At 41.5% G+C, this 19183-nt stretch overlaps 1 protein-coding gene across 4 annotated transcripts in view; it reads left to right on the top strand.

The window, feature by feature from the left end:
- The window catches only part of TCEA1 (transcription elongation factor A1), a 56166-nt gene that overhangs the window by 24815 nt on the left and 12168 nt on the right, over nt 1-19183 (top strand). For all 4 annotated transcript variants that reach the window (XM_528135.8, XM_001151569.7, XM_016959482.3 and 1 more), the window contains 5 exons: nt 3639-3726; nt 9150-9295; nt 10384-10440; nt 12894-13048; nt 18709-18855. In XM_528135.8, coding sequence (XP_528135.2) covers nt 3639-3726; nt 9150-9295; nt 10384-10440; nt 12894-13048; nt 18709-18855 — 593 coding nt within the window. The remainder of the gene's footprint in view (nt 1-3638; nt 3727-9149; nt 9296-10383; nt 10441-12893; nt 13049-18708; nt 18856-19183) is intronic.

Here is a 19183-nt window from a genome sequence, read left to right as displayed (position 1 = left end):
ACTTTTAAGATCCTGAAACTGTCTTACACCTTAACAAATCTTTTTCCTCCCCTCCCAATTTAGGATCCATTGATTTTTTGCTCAAACCAATCTTTGTAGTAGTAGTTGCAAAATTGTGATTTTTCTGACTCCTCTGCTTCAATACTTATAAAATCATCATTCTGTTAGAAGAAGAACCTTCTGGCCAGGCATGGTGGCTCACGCCTGTAATCTCAGCACTTTGGGAGGCTGAGGCAGGCAGATCACGAGGTCAGGAGATCGAGACCATCCTGGCTAACACGGTGAAACCCCATCTCTACTAAAAAAAATACAAAAAAATTAGCTGAGTGTGATGGTGAGCACCTGTAGTCCCAGCTACTGCTACTCGAGAGGCTGAGGCAGGAGAATGGCATGAACCCGGGAGGTGGAGCTTGCACTGAGCCGAGATCGCGCCACTGAACTCCAGCCTGGGCAACAGAGTGAGAGTCTGTCTAAAAAAAAAAAAAAAAAAAAAAGACAACCTTCTTTTTACCCCTTAGCTATTTATCCATTAGTGTAGACTCGCAGGTTCCTTTTCTGTATAATGGATTGTAATACATTACTATTCAAATTTAATTTGCATAAAATTTACCCCTACTATAATTTTACCTATGCTGTGTGTGTACTTAATTTATATTACCTTTTTTAATGAAAATAGTTTATCTATCATAACTATTATTTTTATTGGTTTCAGAATGATTTATTCAGTTGACTATACCATATTTTAGTTGATCACTTGCCAGTTGTTAGATTTGTTGTTTTTAACTTTATGGTGGTTGTAACTAATGTCTTGATGGATATCTTTCTGCCTAAAGCTTTTTCTTTACATTGTTAGCTAGATTTCTACATTTACTACTACTGCTACTAGGTAGCACATTGTTGAATACTTAAGATATGCCAAGCATTGACCTGTATTAATGCATTTAATCCTCACAACAATCCAGTTTGGTAGGTGCTATTATAATCTCCATTTTGTGATGAGGAATCTGAGGCACTGAGCGGTTAAATACCTTGCACACAGTTGAATCAGTGGTGAATAGCCAAGCTGGGACTTCATTGCAGACAGCTGGAGTCCAGAGCTGGAGCACCTCCTTCCCAGCTAGCTGGGCTGTGTTGCCCACAACACTGTATCAGATAGTAGGGATGCTTCTGAGGCTGTTCATGCCTCTTACTGCTCTGCCGTCCAAAAGGATTGTACTAATTCACTGTGCCGGAGCAGTGTGTGAGATAGTTCTGCTGTCCCTTTGGCAGCATTGGATCCTTGCTGGATCATATTTCATTGTTATATCAGTTTTCCCTTTTAAATGCTTTCTACCCTATTACTTTTGGACCATTTCTTAGTCCTTGCCATGTGTCATTATTAATCTTTGTTTTCAGTGTTACAGTACTATAGCATCTTTGGGATTTGAGCCTTCAAGGAAATTATTGAGAATAACAAGGAGCAGTAAAATTATGTGAAGACTAAAGTGTATGTGCGTGTTTTATCAGAGGGCTTGAATTGTGTTTTAGGTTTGACAAACTTCAACTTTACAAGATGAGTTCTACAGTTGTGATTTCAACCATTCTTTTATCAGTGATTCTCATCCAGATAACTATATATTAGAGTTGTCTAAGGAACTTTAAAAAATAATGATGCTTGCGCCTCACTGCCAGAGATTTGGATTGAATGGATCTGGTTTGGAGCTTGGCATGAGGATATGTTTAAAAGCTCCCTAGGTGATTCTGCTATCTAGTTGGATATAGTTTCTTCTATATTCTATACAGAGAGATATGAAGAATTGAAAGAATTCTTTATGTAGCCTTTATTGCTTATGTAGGGAGCAAAATGTACTTAACTGGTATACTTTGTACAGTAGACCCAAACGTTTTCTGAACTTAGCTTCAAGGCTATGTATTTTGTTTTTGTTTTGTTTTTTTTTGAGACAGGTATCACTCTGTCATCCAGGCTGGAGTGCAGTGGTGCAGTTATAGCTCATTGCAGCCTCAAGTTCCTGGGCTCAAGCATTCCTCCTGCCTGGGCTTCCTGAGTGGCTGGGACTACAGGCATGCACTGAATTTTTTTTTTTTTTTTTTTTTTTTGAGACAGAGTCTCACTCTGTCACCCAGGCTGGAGTGCAGTCGCACAATCTCGGCTCACTGCAACCTCCTCCTCCCAGGTTCAAATGATTCTCCTGCCTCAGCGTCAGCTGGGATTGCAGGTGTGCACCACCATGTCCAGCTAATTTTTGTATTTTTAGTAGAGATAGGGTTTCACCATATTGGCTAGGCTGGTCTTGAACTCCTGACCTGAAGTGATCCACCTGCCTCAGCCTCCCAAAGTGTTGGGTTTACAGGTGTCAGCCACCACATTCGGCCCCAGGCAGGCACCAGTTTTAAAATTTAAGACTGTGTTGATTGATTTAAAAGTGAATGTTTCTTTGGGCCGTTGAAATATTGCACTGACTCAACCTATTTTTATGTACCTTATTTCATAATATCTCATTGCTTACCTCTTTTTTTTTTTGAGACAGAGTCTTGTTCTGTCGCCCAGGCTGGAGTGCAGTGGCATGATCTCGGCTCACTGCAACCTCCGCCTCCCGGGTTCAAGCTATTCTTCTGCCTCAGCCTCCTGAGTAGCTGGGACTACAGGCGCGTATCACCACGCCCGGCTAATTTTTTGTATTTTTTTTAGTAGAGACGGGGTTTTACCGTGTTAACCAGGATGATCTTGATCTCCTGACCTCGTGATCTGCCCGCCGTGGCCTTCCAAAGTGCTGGGATTACAGGCATGAACCACTGTGCCTGGCCACCTCTTTAAGTCTTAAAGCTTGTGCACTCTGTATTACTTTATAGTTCATTTAAGATAGAGAAGGTACTGGGTAGGTCTTACTCATCCTGAGGTATTTTCTATGAAAGTGTTTTTTGTTTACCATCCCAGAAATATTTGTTTATATTTTGGATACCACCTTAAATTTTCTAACTTTATGGAAATTTATTAAAAACAATATTGCTGTGTATGCTTTAATTTTTATTTTATTTGACTTTATTTTGAGACAAGGTCTGGCTCTGTTGCCCGGGCTGGCATGCAGTGGTGTGATCTTGGCTCACTGCAGCCTCCACCTGCTGGGCAAAAGCCATCCTCCCACTTCAGCCTCCCGAGTAGCTGAGACTACAGGTGTGCACCACCACGCCCGGCTAATTTTTGTATTTTTTGTAGAGACAGAGTTTTGTCATGTTGCCCAGGCTGGTCTCAAACTCATGAGCTCAAGTGATCCACAGCCTCCCAAACTACTGGAATTACAGGCGTGAGCCACTGCACCGGCCTGTGCTTTCATTTTTAAAGTAACAGTGCAGATATTTCCATATTCTTCCCATCTCTTTGTTCCATATACTTTCCTCCCTTTAGGTTCCCATGGCATGTGAATTTGTAGTTCCCACCAAATGAGGGAATTTATTTGGGAGTGTTGACTGAACTTGCATTGTGAAAAATAGTACATATGCTAATAGCTTATGCAAACTTCATCTACTTGTAGGAAACTTAGGATTTTAGTTCATGTTGTGCAAATAGCCTGTTAACATGCAGTATTTTAGTTTTTAGTTTTTACAAATGCTAGCAACTTAAGAGATTTCATAATTTTCAGATGGGCCATCAACTGAGAAAGACCTTGACGAAAAGAAGAAAGAACCTGCAATTACATCGCAGAACAGCCCTGAGGCAAGAGAAGAAAGGTACTTCACAGTATAGACATATATTTATATTGAAAGTCATAGTTTTACTTCCTGCATCAATTCCCCTGTCTAATGTTCCCCTATTTACACTCCTTTTTTTGTTTTCTAATCAAATGGAAGTAGTAAATGTATGTAGCCATGTATTCTAATTTATTTTTTTTTCAGATTTCTTGAACATTTGAGAGGTAGAAGACATTGAATAAATAAGAAGTTATTTATATTGTACTCAACAAGTTTAATTGAATGGGATTGCTGGGGTAGGCACTGATGGAATTGATAATGGAGGTAGTGATTAGGGATTCAAATGGTTGCTTCCTCTGTTTACCACATTTTTTTTTTTAGATTTATTTTGGCCCTTGATCTCATTCTCCTTTGCATGCTTTTTTTCTTCCTTTCGAATTTAGCAATTTGTGGCCAGGCACGGTGGCTCACTTTGGGAAGCTGAGGTGGGAGGATCACTTGAGGTTAGGAGTTCGAGACCAGCCTGGCCAACACGGTGAAACCCTTTCTCTACCAAAAAAAAAAAAAAAAAAAAATATTAGCCATGTAGCCATGTGTGGTGGCATGTGTCTATAGTCCCAGCTACTTGGGAGGCTGGGGTGGGAGAATTGCTGGAACCCGGGAGGCAGAGGTTGCAGTGAGCCAAGATCATGCCACTGCACTCCAGCCTGAGCAATGGAGTGAGACCTTATCTTAAAAAAAAAAAAATAGCCATTTGTTATAAGAACTTAAAATGTGAAGTTCATTAACGAAGAGTTCAGATTGTCCCTCACCTCCTATGAGGCCTTTGCATGTGTTCTTTCCTGTTACATCTCACGAACTATGCAGTATTGAACATGTTGCTTACTCATAGTTGGTTAAATACAAATCGTTCTTCTGTTCTTGGGAAGCTGGTAGGTTAACAGTCAACATTGATTTAAAGCAATGGTTCTTGAAAGTGTGGTCCCTGGAAGAGGAGAGAACCTGACAGCTTGTTAGAAATACAGATTCTCAGACTTCGTCCTGTAACTACTGAATCAGGAATTCTGGTGGGGAGGGGCCCAGATACCTGTTTTGAGACAGAGTCTTGCTCTGCCGCCCACTCTGGAGTGCAGTGGTGCGATCTTGGCTCACTGCAACCTCCACCTCCCAGGTTCAAAGCAGTTCTCCTGCCTCAGCTTCCCAAGTAGCTGGGATTACAGGCGCCCACCACACCTGGCTAATTTTTGTGTTTTTAGTAGAGATGGGATTCTGCCATGTTGGCCAGGCTGGTCTTGAACTCCTGATTTCAGGTGATCCGCCCTCCTCAGTGTCCCAAAGTGCTGGGATTACAGGCGTGAGCCACTGTGCCTGGGGTTTTTTATTTTTTATTTTTGAGACAGAGTCTTGCTCTGTCACCCAGGCTGGAAGGCAGTGGCACGATCTCGACTCACTGCAACCTCCACCTTCCAAATTCAAATGATTCTCCTGCCTCAGTCTCCTGAGTAGCTGGGATTATGGGTGTATGCCACCACACCTGGCTAATTTTTATATTTTTAATAGAGACGAGGTTTCACCATGTTGGCCAGACTGGTCTTGAACTCTCAACCACAGGTGATCCACCTGCCTCAGCCTCCCAAAGTGCTGGGATTATAGGCGTAAGCCACTGCACCCAGCCCGTGTTGAGGTATTTAGGACATTAAGGCAACTACCGATTTTAACTTTGTTTCTCAATATTTTCCCAAAATTGATCATGTACTCTTCATGTTAATGTTAATGTCTCATACACTGTTTTTTTTGTATTTGTATTAACTATATTAAATATATATATTAAACATATTAACTATATTAACTATATTAAAAGAGGTAAGTCAAAGGTAGGCTTAAACAGCAGTTGTTAATAAAGTTTATGTAATTTTTTCTAACGTTATATCCGTTTAGTTTTCTTAAATCTGGAATGGTTCCTCAGTCTCTCATTGTCTTTGTTTTTATTATTTTATTATTATTATTATTATTTTTTGAGACAGAGTTTCACTCTTGTTGCCCAGGCTGGAGTCCAATGGCACAATCTCAGCTCACCGCAACCTCTGCCTCCTGGGTTCAAGGGATTCTCCTGCCTCAGCCTCCCAAGTAGCTGGGATTACAGGCATGTGCCACCATGCCTGGCTAATTTTGTATTTTTAGTGGAGACGGGGTTTCTCCATTTTGATCAGGCTGGTCTTGAACTCCCGACCTCAGGTGATCCGCCCGCCTTGGCCTCCCAAAGTGCTAGGATTACAGGCCTGAGCCACCGCGCCCAGCCTTGTTTTTATTTTTTTTTTTGAGATGGAGTCTTGCTCTGTTGCCCAGGCTGGAATGCAGTGGCACAATCTTGCCTCACTGCAACCTCTGCCCCCCAGGTTCAAGCGATTCTCCTGTCTTAGCCTCCTGAGTAGCTGGGATTAGAGCTGCACGTCAACACACCCAGCTAATGTTTGTACTTTTAGTAAAGATGGGGTTTCATCTTGTTGACCAGGCTGGTCTCGAACTCCTGACCTCAAGTGATCCACCCACCTTGGCCTCTCAAAGTACTGGGATTACTGTTGTGAGCCACTGTGCCCGGCCTCTCGTTGTCTTTTATCAGTTTTACGTGCTTGACGTGTAGGTATAGAGCCTGTCTGCAAAAGAAAATTACTGTGTGTGAAGTCTGATAAAGTAACTGATTAGTATCTATCTACACCCCATCCCCGCCCCAACACACACAGAAATACAGGAGGATTGAGAAATGAATTTTGAGGAGTCATGTAAAGAAAGATAGAAGGTTAAATCTAAGTTGCTTGTAGCTAAGCAGGATTTTATATTTTGGGTGCAAGAATTTAAGGAGAAAGTAATGTGTTTAAATGCTTAGAAAGGAAGGATCAGAATGTAGGAAGTGGGACCAGCAGTAGTGAAACTAGTGAGGAAAAGTTTCCCTCAGTCCATATGGGCAATTTCCCTTGGTTCCTGTGTAGCATTTGGCTACAGACACAGAAGCAAAAGCATTTAATCAAAGTGTTTAAGAACTGGGTTTTTGGCTGGGTGTGGTGGCTCATACCTGTAATGTCAGCACTTTTGGGAGGTCAAGGTAGGGGGATCACTTGAGCCCAGGAGTTTGAGACTAGCCTGAGCAACATAGGGAGGCCCTGTCTCTACAAGTAATAAAAAGCATTAGACAGGTGTGATGGCACATGCCTGTGGTCCCAGCTACTTGGGAGGCTGAGGCAGGAGAACCGCCTGAGCTTGGGGGTCATGGCTGCAGTAAGCCATGGTTGTTTCACTGCACTCCAGTCTGGGTGACAGCGTAAGACTCTGTCTCAAAAGAAAAAAAAAAAAAAAGAAAAGAAATGAGTTTTGGGGCCTGGCACGGTGGCTCAAGCACTTTAGGAGGCCGAGGCAGAATTATCACTTGAGGTCAGGAGTTCGAGACCAGCCTGGACAACATAGACCCTTTCTCTACCAAAAAAAAAAGGTTTGTTTGTTGGATTATTATTTTTTTTTTTTTGGAGACAGAGTCTTGCTCTTTTACCCAGGATGGAGTGCAGTGGCTTAGTCAAGGCTTTCTGCAGCCTCAACCTTTCAGTCTCAAGCGAGCCCCCCACTTCAGCCCCCAAGTAGCTAGGACCACAGGTGCATACCACCATGTTTGGCAAATTTTTAAAACTCTTTTTGTAGACCCTGGGTCTCACTATTTTGTCCGGGCTGTTCTTGAACTCCTGGGATTACAGGCATGAGCCAGCTTGCCCGGCCAAAAAATATTTTTAAAATTAACTGGGCATGGTGGCATGCACCTGTAGTCCTAGTTACTCAGGAGGCTGAGGCAGGAGGATTGCTTGAGCCCAGGAGTTCAAAGCTGCATGAGCTGTGATGGCACCACTGCACAACTCTTGCTGTCTTCACCACTGTGAAAAGTCTTGCTCAGTTGCTCAGGCTGGAGTCTTAAAAAAAATAAATAAATAAATGGGTTTTTAAGCATTAGTTTGCTCATTCGTTTATCACTGACAGGCATTATGCTACATAATGAAAATACAAAGAAAAGTAAATCCTAGTTTTTGCTCTTGAGAAACTCAGTCTGATAGAGAAGAAAATGTATGAAAAGTTATCATATACAAACCTGTGTGAATCAATATTTTGGGAATACAGGGGGAAATCAGTGAAGGCTTCAAAAAGGAACTGACTAAATTTAAAAGGTACTAATGTCCGTCTTACCCACAGGCACCTGTTTGTGAAGTTTAACAGTGGTTATGTTTTGGAGAGAAGGCAAGGGAGTATGTTCTTGTAGCATTGCAGCAAACCACATCTATGGATGGTGGATGATTTAATCAGTCTTTGAAAAGGGTTATGGCAGCTGTTTTCAATGCGATAAAGCTTAATTGTAATCATGAAGATTATTTTGGAAAGAACCCATTTTAGTGATAATCCAACGTAAGAAGCTACTCAGAAGCAATTGAAAGGATTAGGTTGACTGGAAAATTATAAAACTGCCTAAATGTTCATATCGAGTTGATGTTTCTGGGGAGAAACACACCATTTTGTAGCCTCATGACTCATCAGTACACATGGTATTTGTCTCACTGGGGACCTCACTGTCTAAGTGGAACAAGGTTTTCCTTTTTCTTTTTGTTCTTTTTTTTTTTTTTTTGAGTTGGAGTCTCGCTGTGTCACCCAGGCTGGAGTGCAGTGGTGCAGTCTTGGCTCACTGAAACCTCTGCCTCTGGGTTCAAGCGATTTTCCTGCCTCAGCCTCCCAAGTAGCTGGGATTACAGGCGTGTGCCACCATGCCCAGCTAATTTTTGTATTTTTAATAGAGACGGGGTTTCACCATTTTGCCCAGGCTGGATTTGAACTCTGCTGGCCTCAAGTGATCTGCCTCTCTTGGCCTCCCAAAGTGCTGGGATTACAGCTGTGAGCCACCATGCCTGGCGAAACAGGGTTTTTCAAGCATTCTCTCTCTCTGTCTCTAGTTTTGGTTGAAAGCTGTCATTCTCTGGTGTGATCCTGGGAGGTGGAGCTTGCAGTGAGCCGAGATTGCACCACTGCCCTCCAGCCTGGGTGACAGAGCAAGACTCCGTCTCAAAAAAGAAAGCTGTCATTCTCTGGTCCCATCCCTTCATCCCTCTCCTTATACCAAGATCATTGCTTTTCATTTATTGTACTGAGCTATAATGGGTATTTTCTCTATTAAAAATATTGCTTAATATTTAAAATGAGAATCAAAGATAAAATGTTTAGTTCAAAAAAAGGCATACTTGTCTCTTTACTAAATTGTAAAATTTTTAACTTCTTTTTAATCTGTATGCAGGCAATTTTTTTTCCCCTCACATAAAGGTCACTGAGATACTGTGTCATTTATTTAGACCCCAAATTTTGTTTTTACAGCATGATAGTAATATTGTTACTTTGAAAGGATTGTTCTTGATTTCTTTTTGGGGTGTTTGTGCGTATTTCAGTACTTCCAGCGGCAATGTAAGCAACAGAAAGGATGAGACAAATGCTCGAGATACTTATGTTTCATCCTTTCCTCGGGCACCAAGCACTTCTGATTCTGTGCGGTTGAAGTGTAGGGAGATGCTTGCTGCAGCTCTTCGAACAGGGGGTAAGTCCAGTGCATGTTATTTCTCAGCCCTTTGGTCACCACCCCCAACCACTGCCATCTCCAACTCCATATTGCTGTTTGATGAGTGTTACCCTGTGGATAGCCCACCCACTGCTGCTTAGCTTGGGGAGTTGTTGTTGCTGATACGGGTCTGTTAAGGGGGAGAGGAGGAGGAATACCGGGGCATTTGCTTATTACTGTGTAATTGTAAGAAATAGATTCCCTCTAATACATGGATGTTTTCCCTGATTTCATAGTAATGTACACTTTTTTCTCACAAATCTTTTGTTTCCCCACAATTTAATCTGCAAACTATGTACCCTGATCTTATATTGAGAGTTAACAATACTGAATTGTTGAATAGTATGACATATAGTATGAATGTTTTCCATTTTCTAGTTAGAAAAAGGGAGGGTGAGTCTTGATTTATATATGGGAGCTTAATTTAATTTGAAAGTATCCAGTCTTAACATGTAACATTTGGCTTTAAAGTTTTATATACAGGAATATTTATTATTTTATACGAATTCATCCTTTTTCTTTTCTCTCATTCTGCACCATGGCTAGTTTGACCTGTTTTTCTCCTTACTCTGCCCTTTCTACTTTGATTTCCTGACTGTCTCTTTTATTTTTTCTGCCTAGTTTATTTCCTTCTATCCTCTTGCATATTTGTATAGCAGTCTTCTGAGTGTGTCTGTATATGTGATTGGCAGATTAAATGAATGATTTCTTTGCATTGAAGCCTGAGTCACAGGAGACTAGACAGTTCTTTCTGTAACTTTCTCTACTCTGCTGGAGCAGCCAGAATTTATGGAGTTACGAAAGATGAATTGCCTGCTAGATCAGTTACTTCCTGTGCCTGAGGGATCAGGAGTCATCAGTGCAGGAGCACTGTGGGTATCAGGTGAAGCCCAGAAAAGAAGTCTAGCAGGCAGTGAAGTGATCAGATTCTAACGAACTAAACTGAACGGCTTCTTTATGTCAGGCAAATGGGGTTTAAGAAATAGGAATGCAGTTTAATTACCTGGTATTAGAATTTTCTTTTAATCTGTTACAATAATTTGACAATTCTTTATGCCTGTTTTTAGATGACTACATTGCAATTGGAGCTGATGAGGAAGAATTAGGATCTCAAATTGAAGAAGATATCCTTTGTCTGTATATTCATAATTTTTTTTTTAATAATATTTATTGAACATATGCAAATGCCAGGCACGGTTTTACATGCAGTAGTCCTTCCAATGAATTAGGTGCTCTCATCCCATTTTACAGAGAGAAAACAGAAGCAGAAGAGGATTGGTCATTGTTCTAGATCACACAGCCTGACACTGACAAGGCTGGGATTCCAATGTAGGGAATTTGGCTCCAAGCCCATGACCTTGACCACCACGCTAGACTTTTTCCTTCGTGTTGAAGCTGAATGAACTAGAAACAGCGAAGTTTAAAAGGACCTGGCTCTTTGGAAACTGAAACATATAAATCCCTAGTAAAATTGCTTCAGATAGCAGGAGAGTGAAAATATGATTGAGAACAAGAAAGGCAAACCGATAACATAATTAGAAGAGATTACAAAATACATGAGAACATTGGGTGTATCTCGTTGGCAATTTGAAAACCTAAAGAATTTCGCTTTCCTAGCAAAACATGAGTGTCCAAGATTGACTTTATGTACTTGGCAGGACAGGCTGTGTTATATTATGGTAACAACCTTGAAATTTCAGTGGCTTAACACCACAGAGGTTTCTTTCACAGATTAAACTGGACAAACAGGAATGTATTTGTCCTATATGTTCATCACAGGCTAGCTGAGGACTCTGGGCTTTGGGTCATTGTCCTCTAGGACCAGGCAGGTGGAGTGGCCATTGTGAGTGGTGATGTGGCAGAAGGTAAAATGGATAAATTGCATACTGGCTTTCAAAACTACTGCTGAGGAGTGACATCTGTTACTTCTGCTACCAGCCAGAAAGGTCACTCGGTGTCACACAACTTCAAGGGGTCATAATTGTTTTAAGTAATCTGCTAGCTTAATTTTTCCTGTTGGTATAGAATTCAAAGTCTTATTCTTCACTTTTTATCTTGATTGTATTGTTTTCTTGGAAAGGAGAGGGACATCTATGTCATTTTATTTGTCTTGTTTTTCCTGTTATTGAAAAGGAAAGTACAGTATTGATGGCATTTATGACATTTAAATTTTTCTGCCTTGTAGATTGAGACTGTAGTGTCTGAATTTAAGTTGTGCAAAAGGGCATGGAAAGCACACACATGTAAATGTGAAGACTTCTCAGTTAGGGGGACCTCAGAGCACACACAGTCACCTGAGCTCATTATCCCAGAGGAAGCATGTTCTTGCTAAGCACCGGGAAAGGGCTCCAGGAGAGGGGTACTGTGTGTGAGTAGGGGCAGGGAGCATCTAGGTGGCTGTGTAACATGAGATTGTCCTGGTTGAGGAAATGGCCTTATTAGGAAGGGAGCTGTTCCAGGGTTCAGCTTTGGCAGTGGCCTCTTCTGCAGAGAAGAAGAGCCTGCTGAGGTAGCTCCTGCTGAGCTGGGGGAGGAGATGAACCCTCACGGCCATGCTGAATGGTCTCTTCTCAGAGACCCTGTGGGAACTGTGTGACCAGAGAGACTTTAGGATCCTTAGTAGAATTCGGATTTGGGCAAGTAAAGCTTGAGTAAGTTCAAGCTCCTTTTCAAACATGTGCTTTCTCATGTTGAGTACTTGAGTTACTTTTTGAAACCCTGTTGACTTGCATACTGCTGGCACTAAACATTTAGGAAATAAAACATGACTAGGCCGGGCGCAATGGCTCATGCCTATAATCCCAGCACTTTGAGAGGCCGAGACGGGTGGATCACCTGAGGTCAGGAGTTTGAGACCAGCCTGGCCAACATGGTGAAACCCCGTCTCTACTAAAAATACAAAAATTAGCCGGGCATGGTGGCAGGCGCTTATAATCGCAGCAGCTACTCAGGAGGCTGAGGTAGGAGAATTGCTTGAACCCGGGAGGTGGAGGTTGCAGTGAGCTGAGGTCCAGCCTGGGTGACAGAGTGAGACTCTTTCTACCCACCTTCAAAACAAACAAACAACTACTTTACAGTGTAAAAGTAATATCACTATTATTCGCCAATTACAGCTCAAGGAATTAGATATAGTACCTTGTTTTTAACATACTCTAAATTGGAAACAGTTGTCGTGAATTGCTTAGAAATTTCAGGTTTTTGTTTTTTTTTTTTAAGATGGAGTGTCCCTCTGTCGCCCAGGCTGGAGTGTAGTGACCTGATCTCAGCTCGCTGCAACCTCTGCCTCCCAGGTCAAGTGGTTGTCCTGCCTCAGCCTCCGGAGTAGCTGGGACTGCAGGCACCTGCCACCATGCCTGGTTAATTTTTTGTGTTTTTAATAGAGATGGGGTTTCATCATGTTAGCCAGGATGGTCTCGATCTCCTGACCTCGTGATCCGCCAGCCTCAGCCTCCCAAAGTGCTGGGATTACAGGCATGAGCCACCGTGCCTGGCCTCAGGAATTCTTATTTTGGCAGAATAGGAAAAAAAAGTGATCTTACTTTTGTAATTTTGCCTTTTTTCCTTAACGGCCTGGTACCTATATATCAAGAAATGAGGAATACAGACATGAAATACAAAAATAGAGTACGAAGTAGGATATCAAATCTTAAAGATGCAAAAAATCCAAATTTAAGGAAAAATGTCCTCTGTGGGAATATTCCTCCTGACTTATTTGCTAGAATGACAGCAGAGGTGAGTATGCGTGAATCTGAGGTTTCTATAATGTGATTCTGTGTTGTGAAGTGTAAAGCCTATTATCATCATAGACTACTATATAAATATTGCATATGTAATAAATTTCCGTTATTCTGATATATTTATATACTAGACAAATACTTAAGGTGATTGTGTCTTTTGTCAGTACTTTGCTCCTCCTCCAACTGTTTCCATGCTTTTAATGTGATTACACTAAATTATTTTCTAAAAACAAATGTGTTTTACTTTTTTTTCTTTCGAGACGGAGTTTTGCTTTTGTTGACCAGGCTGGAGTGCAATGGCACGATCTTGGCCCACCGCAACCTCCCCCTCCTGGGTTCAAGCGATTCTCCTGCCTCAGCCTCCCAAGTAGATGGGATTACAGGCGTGCACCACCACACCCAGCTAATTTTTGTATTTTTAGTAGAGACAGGGTTTCTTCATGTTGGTCAGGCTGGTCTCGAACTCCCAACCTCCAGATGATCTGTCCGCCTTGGCCTCCCAAAGTGTTGGAATTACAGGCGTGAGCCACCACGGCTGGCCACCAAGTGTTTTTTACTTTTTATGAATTCGTGTAGAACCAGAGAGTTGAATCTCTTAATTGCAAGTACACTTTGTAAGTGCTAACCTTTTTTGTGGTTAAACACTATAAAATTGGTCACATCATATTGATTATTTCTTTTTTTTTTTGATACGGAATTTTGCCCTTGTTGCCCGGGCTGGGATGCAATGGCATAGTCTTGGCTCAATGCAACCTCTGCCTCCCGGGTTCAAGCGATTCTCCTGCTTCAGATTCTCCTGCTCCTGTAATCTCCTGCTGGGATCACAGGCGTGAGCCACTGTGTCCATCCTATTGATTATTATTATTTTTTTTTTGAGACGGAGTCTTGCTCTGTCACCCAGGCTGGAGTGCAGTGGTGCAATCTTAGCTCACTGCAACCTCCACCTCCCGGGTTCACGCCATTCTCTTGCCTCAGCCTCCCCAGTAGTTGGGACCAAAGGCGCCTGCCACCACGCCTGGCTACTTTTTTTTTTTTTTTTTTTTTTGAGACGGAGTCTCGCTGTGTCACCCAGGCTGGAGTGCATTGGCATGAGCTCTGCTCGCTACAAGCTCTGCCTCCCGGGTTCACACCATTCTCTTGCCTCAGCCTCTCCGAGTAGCTGGGAATACAGGCGCCCGCCACCACGCCTTGCTAATTTTTTGTATTTTCAGTAGAGACGGGGTTTCACCGTGGTCTCGATCTCCTGACCTCGTGATCCGCCCGCCTCGGCCTCCCAAAGTGCTAGGATTACAAGCGTGAGCCACCACGCCCGGCATTGATTATTTCTTAAATTTTTACAGGGAATTATGGAAAAAATGAAATTTGTAGCTTGCTATTTATAGACATGGTTGTTCATAGATATTAGCTATATTGTATCTACAATTTCAACGTTTTAATGAACATTGAAGAGAGTGAATTTTTCTTCTGTACACAAACATACCTCAGATACATTGCAAGTTTGGATTGGACTACTGCAATAAAGTGACACGAGTCACACAAATTTTTTGACTTTCCAGTACATATAAAAGTTATGCTTATACTATAATCTACTAAATGTACAATAGCATTACATCTAAGAAAACAGTGTACACCTTATACCTTGCTAAACAATGTACACCTTGCTAAAAATTGCTCATGATCATCTGAGTCTTCAGCAAGTCATACTATTTTTCTGGAAAAGGGAATTGCCTGGATGTTGACGGCTGCTGACTGATTAGGGTAGTGGTTATTGAAGGTTGAGGTGGCTGTGGTAATTTTGTAAAATAAGACAACAGTGAGATTTGATGCATTGATGGAGCAAATATTCATGAAATATTTCTTGGTAGCCTGTGATGCTGTTTAATAGCATTTATCCATAGTAGATGTTCTTTCAGAATTGGAGTCAGTGCTGTCAAATGCTGCTGCTGCCTTATCAACTAAGTTGACATATTATTCTAAATCCTTTGCTGCCATTTCAACAATGTTCACAGCATCTTCACCAGGAATAGGTTCCATCTCAGGAGATTACTTTTTGCTCCTCCACAAGAAGCATCTCATCTATTCAGCTTTTATTATGAGATTGAAGCAACTCAGTCACATCTTGAAGCTCTACTTCTAATCTTCCTTCCCATGCTTTTCCCATTACATCTGTGGTTACTTTCGTTTGTTTTTTGTTTTTTGGTTTTTTTTGGTGGGGAATGGAGTTTCACTGTTGTCGCCCAGGCTGGAGTGCAGTGGTGTGATCTCTGCTCACTGCAACCTCTGCCTCCTGGGTTCAAGCGATTCTCCTGCCTTAGTCTCCTGAGTAGCTGGGATTACAGGCGCCCGCCACCAAGCCCAGCTAATTTTTGTACTTTTAGTAGAGACAGGGTTTCACCATGTTGGGCAGGCTGGTCTCAAACTCCTGACCTCAGGTGATCCACCCGCCTCGGCCTTCCAAAGTTCTGGGATTACAGGCGTGAGCCACCATGCCTAGCCCCTCTGTGGTTACTTTCTCTGGTGAAGTCAAACCCCTCAAAGTCATCCATGATGACTGGAGTCAACTTTTTTCAAACTCCTCTAAATGTTGATATATTGACCTCTTCTCAATGAATCACTAATGTTCCTAATGGCATCTAGGATGGTTAATCCTTTCCAAAAGGTTTTCAGTTTACTTTATTCAGATCTATCTGAAGAATTACTTTTTGTAGAAGCTACAGCCTTGCAAAAAGTATTTCTGAAATAATAAAACTTGAAAGTCAGTTGGGCATGGTGGCTCACACCTGTAATCAAAGCAGTTTGGGAAGCCGAGATGGGCAGATCACTTGAGTCCAGGAGGTGGAGACTAGCCTGGGCAACATAGCAAGTTCCCATCTCTACAAAAAAAAAAAAAAAAAAATAGAAAAGTTAGCTGGGCATGGTGTGGTGTGTTCCTGTAATCCCAGCTACTCAGGAGGCTGAGGTGGGAGGATCACTTTAGGCTGAGAGGTGGAGGTTTCAGTAAGCTGAGATTGCGCCACTGCACTCCAGCGTGGGTGACAGCGTGAAATCCTGTCTCAAAAAAAAAAAAGTGAGAATTACTCCTTGATCCATGAACTGCAGAATCAATGTTGTTGTTAGCAGGCATGAAAATAACATTAATCTCCTTGTATGTCTCCATCAGAGCTATTGGATGACTAGGCATATTGATGACTAAGTGCATTGTCAATAAGTAGGAATATTTTGAAAGAAATCTTTTTTCTGAGCAGTAGGTCTCAATAGTGGGGTTAAAATATTCAGTAAATCATGCTGTAAATAGATGTGCTGTCATCCAGGCTTTGTTGTTTCATTTATAGAACACAGACAGAGTAGAGGTAGCATAATTCTTAAGGGCTGTAAGATTTTCAAAATGAGCATTGTAAATGAGCATTGGCTTCAACTTGAAGTCACCAGATGCTTTAGCCCCTAACAAGAGAGTCCTTCAAAGTCCTTTGAGGCTTTGAAGGCAGGCGTTGACTTCTTCTCTTTAGCTGTGAAAGTCCTAGATGTCACCCTCTTCCAATATTCATCAACATTGAAAATCTTTGTTTAGAATAGCTACCTTCATCAATGATCTTAGCTAGATCTTTTGGATAACTTGCCGTAGCTTCTCCATCAGCACTTGCTGCTTCACCTTGCATTTTGTACTATGTTATGGAGACAGCTTCTTTCCTTAAACCTCATGAACCAGCTTCTGGTAGCCTCTTGACTTTTCTTCGGCAGCTTCCTCATCTCTCTCAGCATTAAAGAGTTAAGGCCTTGTTCTGGATTAGGCTTTGGCTTAAGGGAATGTTGTGGCTGGTTTGATCTTCTGTCTAGGCCACTGAAACGTTTTCATATCGGCAGTAAGGCTATTTTGATCATTATTCATGTGTTCACTGGAGTAGCACTTTTAATTTCCATCAAGAAATTTTCCTTTGCATTCACAATTTGGCTAACTGGTGTAAGAGACCTAGCTTTTGGCTTATCCCACCTTTCCACATGCCTTCCTCACTAAACTTAGTCTTATTTCTAGGTTTTGATTTAAAGCGAGACATGTTGACTCTTCCTTGTCCTTGAATACTTAGAGGCCATTGTAGGGTTATTAATTGGCCTGATTTCAATATTGTTGTGTCTCAGGGAGTAGGGAGGCCCAAGGAGAGGAAGAGAGACGGGGAAAGAGTGGAGGAGTCGGAACACACACAACATTTGTCAAGTTTACTGGCCTATGTGGTCAAAGTTAGTGGTGCCCCTAAAACAGTGATAGTAACATAAGAAATTACTGATCACAGATCACCTAACAGATATAATAATAGTTAAAATGCTTGGAATATTGTGAGAATTACCAAGATGTGACACAGAGACATGAAATGAGCACATGCTTTTGGAAAAATAGCGCCAATAGATTTGCTCAACACAGCATTGCTGCAGACCTTCAATTTGTAAAAAATGCAGTAACTGCAAAGTGCAATAAAATGAAGCACAATAGCGCAGAGCAAGATAAAGCAAAGTATGACTGTAGCTGGTAAAAACTGGTGAGAAGATGACCCTGGCATATTCTATACATTTCTTGCCTCAAAACTGGAATCAGGCATTCCTCCAGAGATCCCTGACTTCTTTTGGGGGTGGGGTGTAGGCAATGCTATTAGAAACTATAATCTGGATACTAGGGGTACTCGTTGTAAGTTTACATTGTTCATAGTGTAATCACCTGACAGCTTCTTCCTGCCCACTGCACAGACAAAACCAATTCACTGAGACTGCACTATTGCGGTTAAGAAAGAGTTTTATTAACGCAAGGCTGGCCATGCAGGAGACGAAGTTATTACTCACATTAGTCTCCCTGAAGACTTGGAGGTTAGGGTTTTACAAGAATAGTTTGGTGGTGACTATTGCTAGGTGACTAGGGAATGGGTGCTGCTGATTGATTGGGGATGCAATCATAGTGATGTGGGAACTGGTCCTTCTGTACCTCTGGTTGAGGGGCCTGAGTTCTGGAGGGGTCAGTCTGAAAAACATCTCAAAAAACCAATCTCAGGTTCTACAATAATAATGTTACCTATAGGAGCAATTGGGGAAGTCACACACTTTGTGTCCTCTGGCCACATGACTCCTGAGCAGTGAGGGATTATAGAAACTATGTCTACATTTTAGCAGAGTTCAGGCCTGTCCCATAATCCTAATCCTCTGGCATTTCATTAGTCTTACAAAGGTGATCTCAGGCTCTGAACAAGGAGGGATCGATTTTAGGGAAGGACTGTTACCATCTTTGCATCAAAGTTAAACTAAATTCCTTCCATGGTTAACTTGGCCTGTGCCCAGGAAAGAGGGAAGACAGCCAGCCTGTGACACTAGAAGCAAGATGGAGTCAGCCATGTTCAATTTCTCTCACTGTCATAATCTTTGCAAAGGTGGTTTTAGTAGCCTTTAAACAGTACTTAAATCCAATTTTCACATGTAAACTTTTAAGTATTTGAAGAAATTTTTAAAAGGAATTAAACTCTTACAAAGCCTGTGAGGAAAAATATTAATTTAATGCTTTTAAAACCTTAAAGGTTGATATGTGGTTTATTATTATTATTAGGCTAATTGAGCATAAAAGCATTCAGGATATATATAGAAGGTGTGTATAACTGAGTGGTATTGCCCCCTACCTCATAGGAAATGGCTAGTGATGAGCTGAAAGAGATGCGGAAAAACTTGACCAAAGAAGCCATCAGAGAGCATCAGATGGCCAAGACTGGTGGGACCCAGACTGACTTGTTCACATGTGGCAAATGTAAAAAGAAGAATTGCACTTACACACAGGTTTGTGATTGTTTACAGATTCTTATTTTTATATAAAAATGCTTGCAACTCCTGTTTTAAAATAAATAGCAAAGATAATTACCAGTATGATAGTCCCTCACTTATCCATGGAGGGATATGTTCTAAGACCCTGAGTGGATGCCTGAAACCACGGATAGTACCTAACCCTATGTATACCACATTTTTTCCGATACATATGTACTGATAAGTTTTATTTATAAATTAGGCATAGGAAGAGATTAACAATAATAACTTAATCAAATAGAATAATTATAACAAGATACTGTTATGAAAGTAATATGAGTGTAGTCTTTCTGTCTCTCACAGT

Source organism: Pan troglodytes, chromosome 7 (genome assembly GCF_028858775.2).
Source record: "Pan troglodytes isolate AG18354 chromosome 7, NHGRI_mPanTro3-v2.0_pri, whole genome shotgun sequence".
In the NCBI taxonomy this organism is placed as follows: domain Eukaryota; kingdom Metazoa; phylum Chordata; class Mammalia; order Primates; family Hominidae; genus Pan; species Pan troglodytes.
This window is presented reverse-complemented; position numbering and strand designations above follow the sequence as displayed.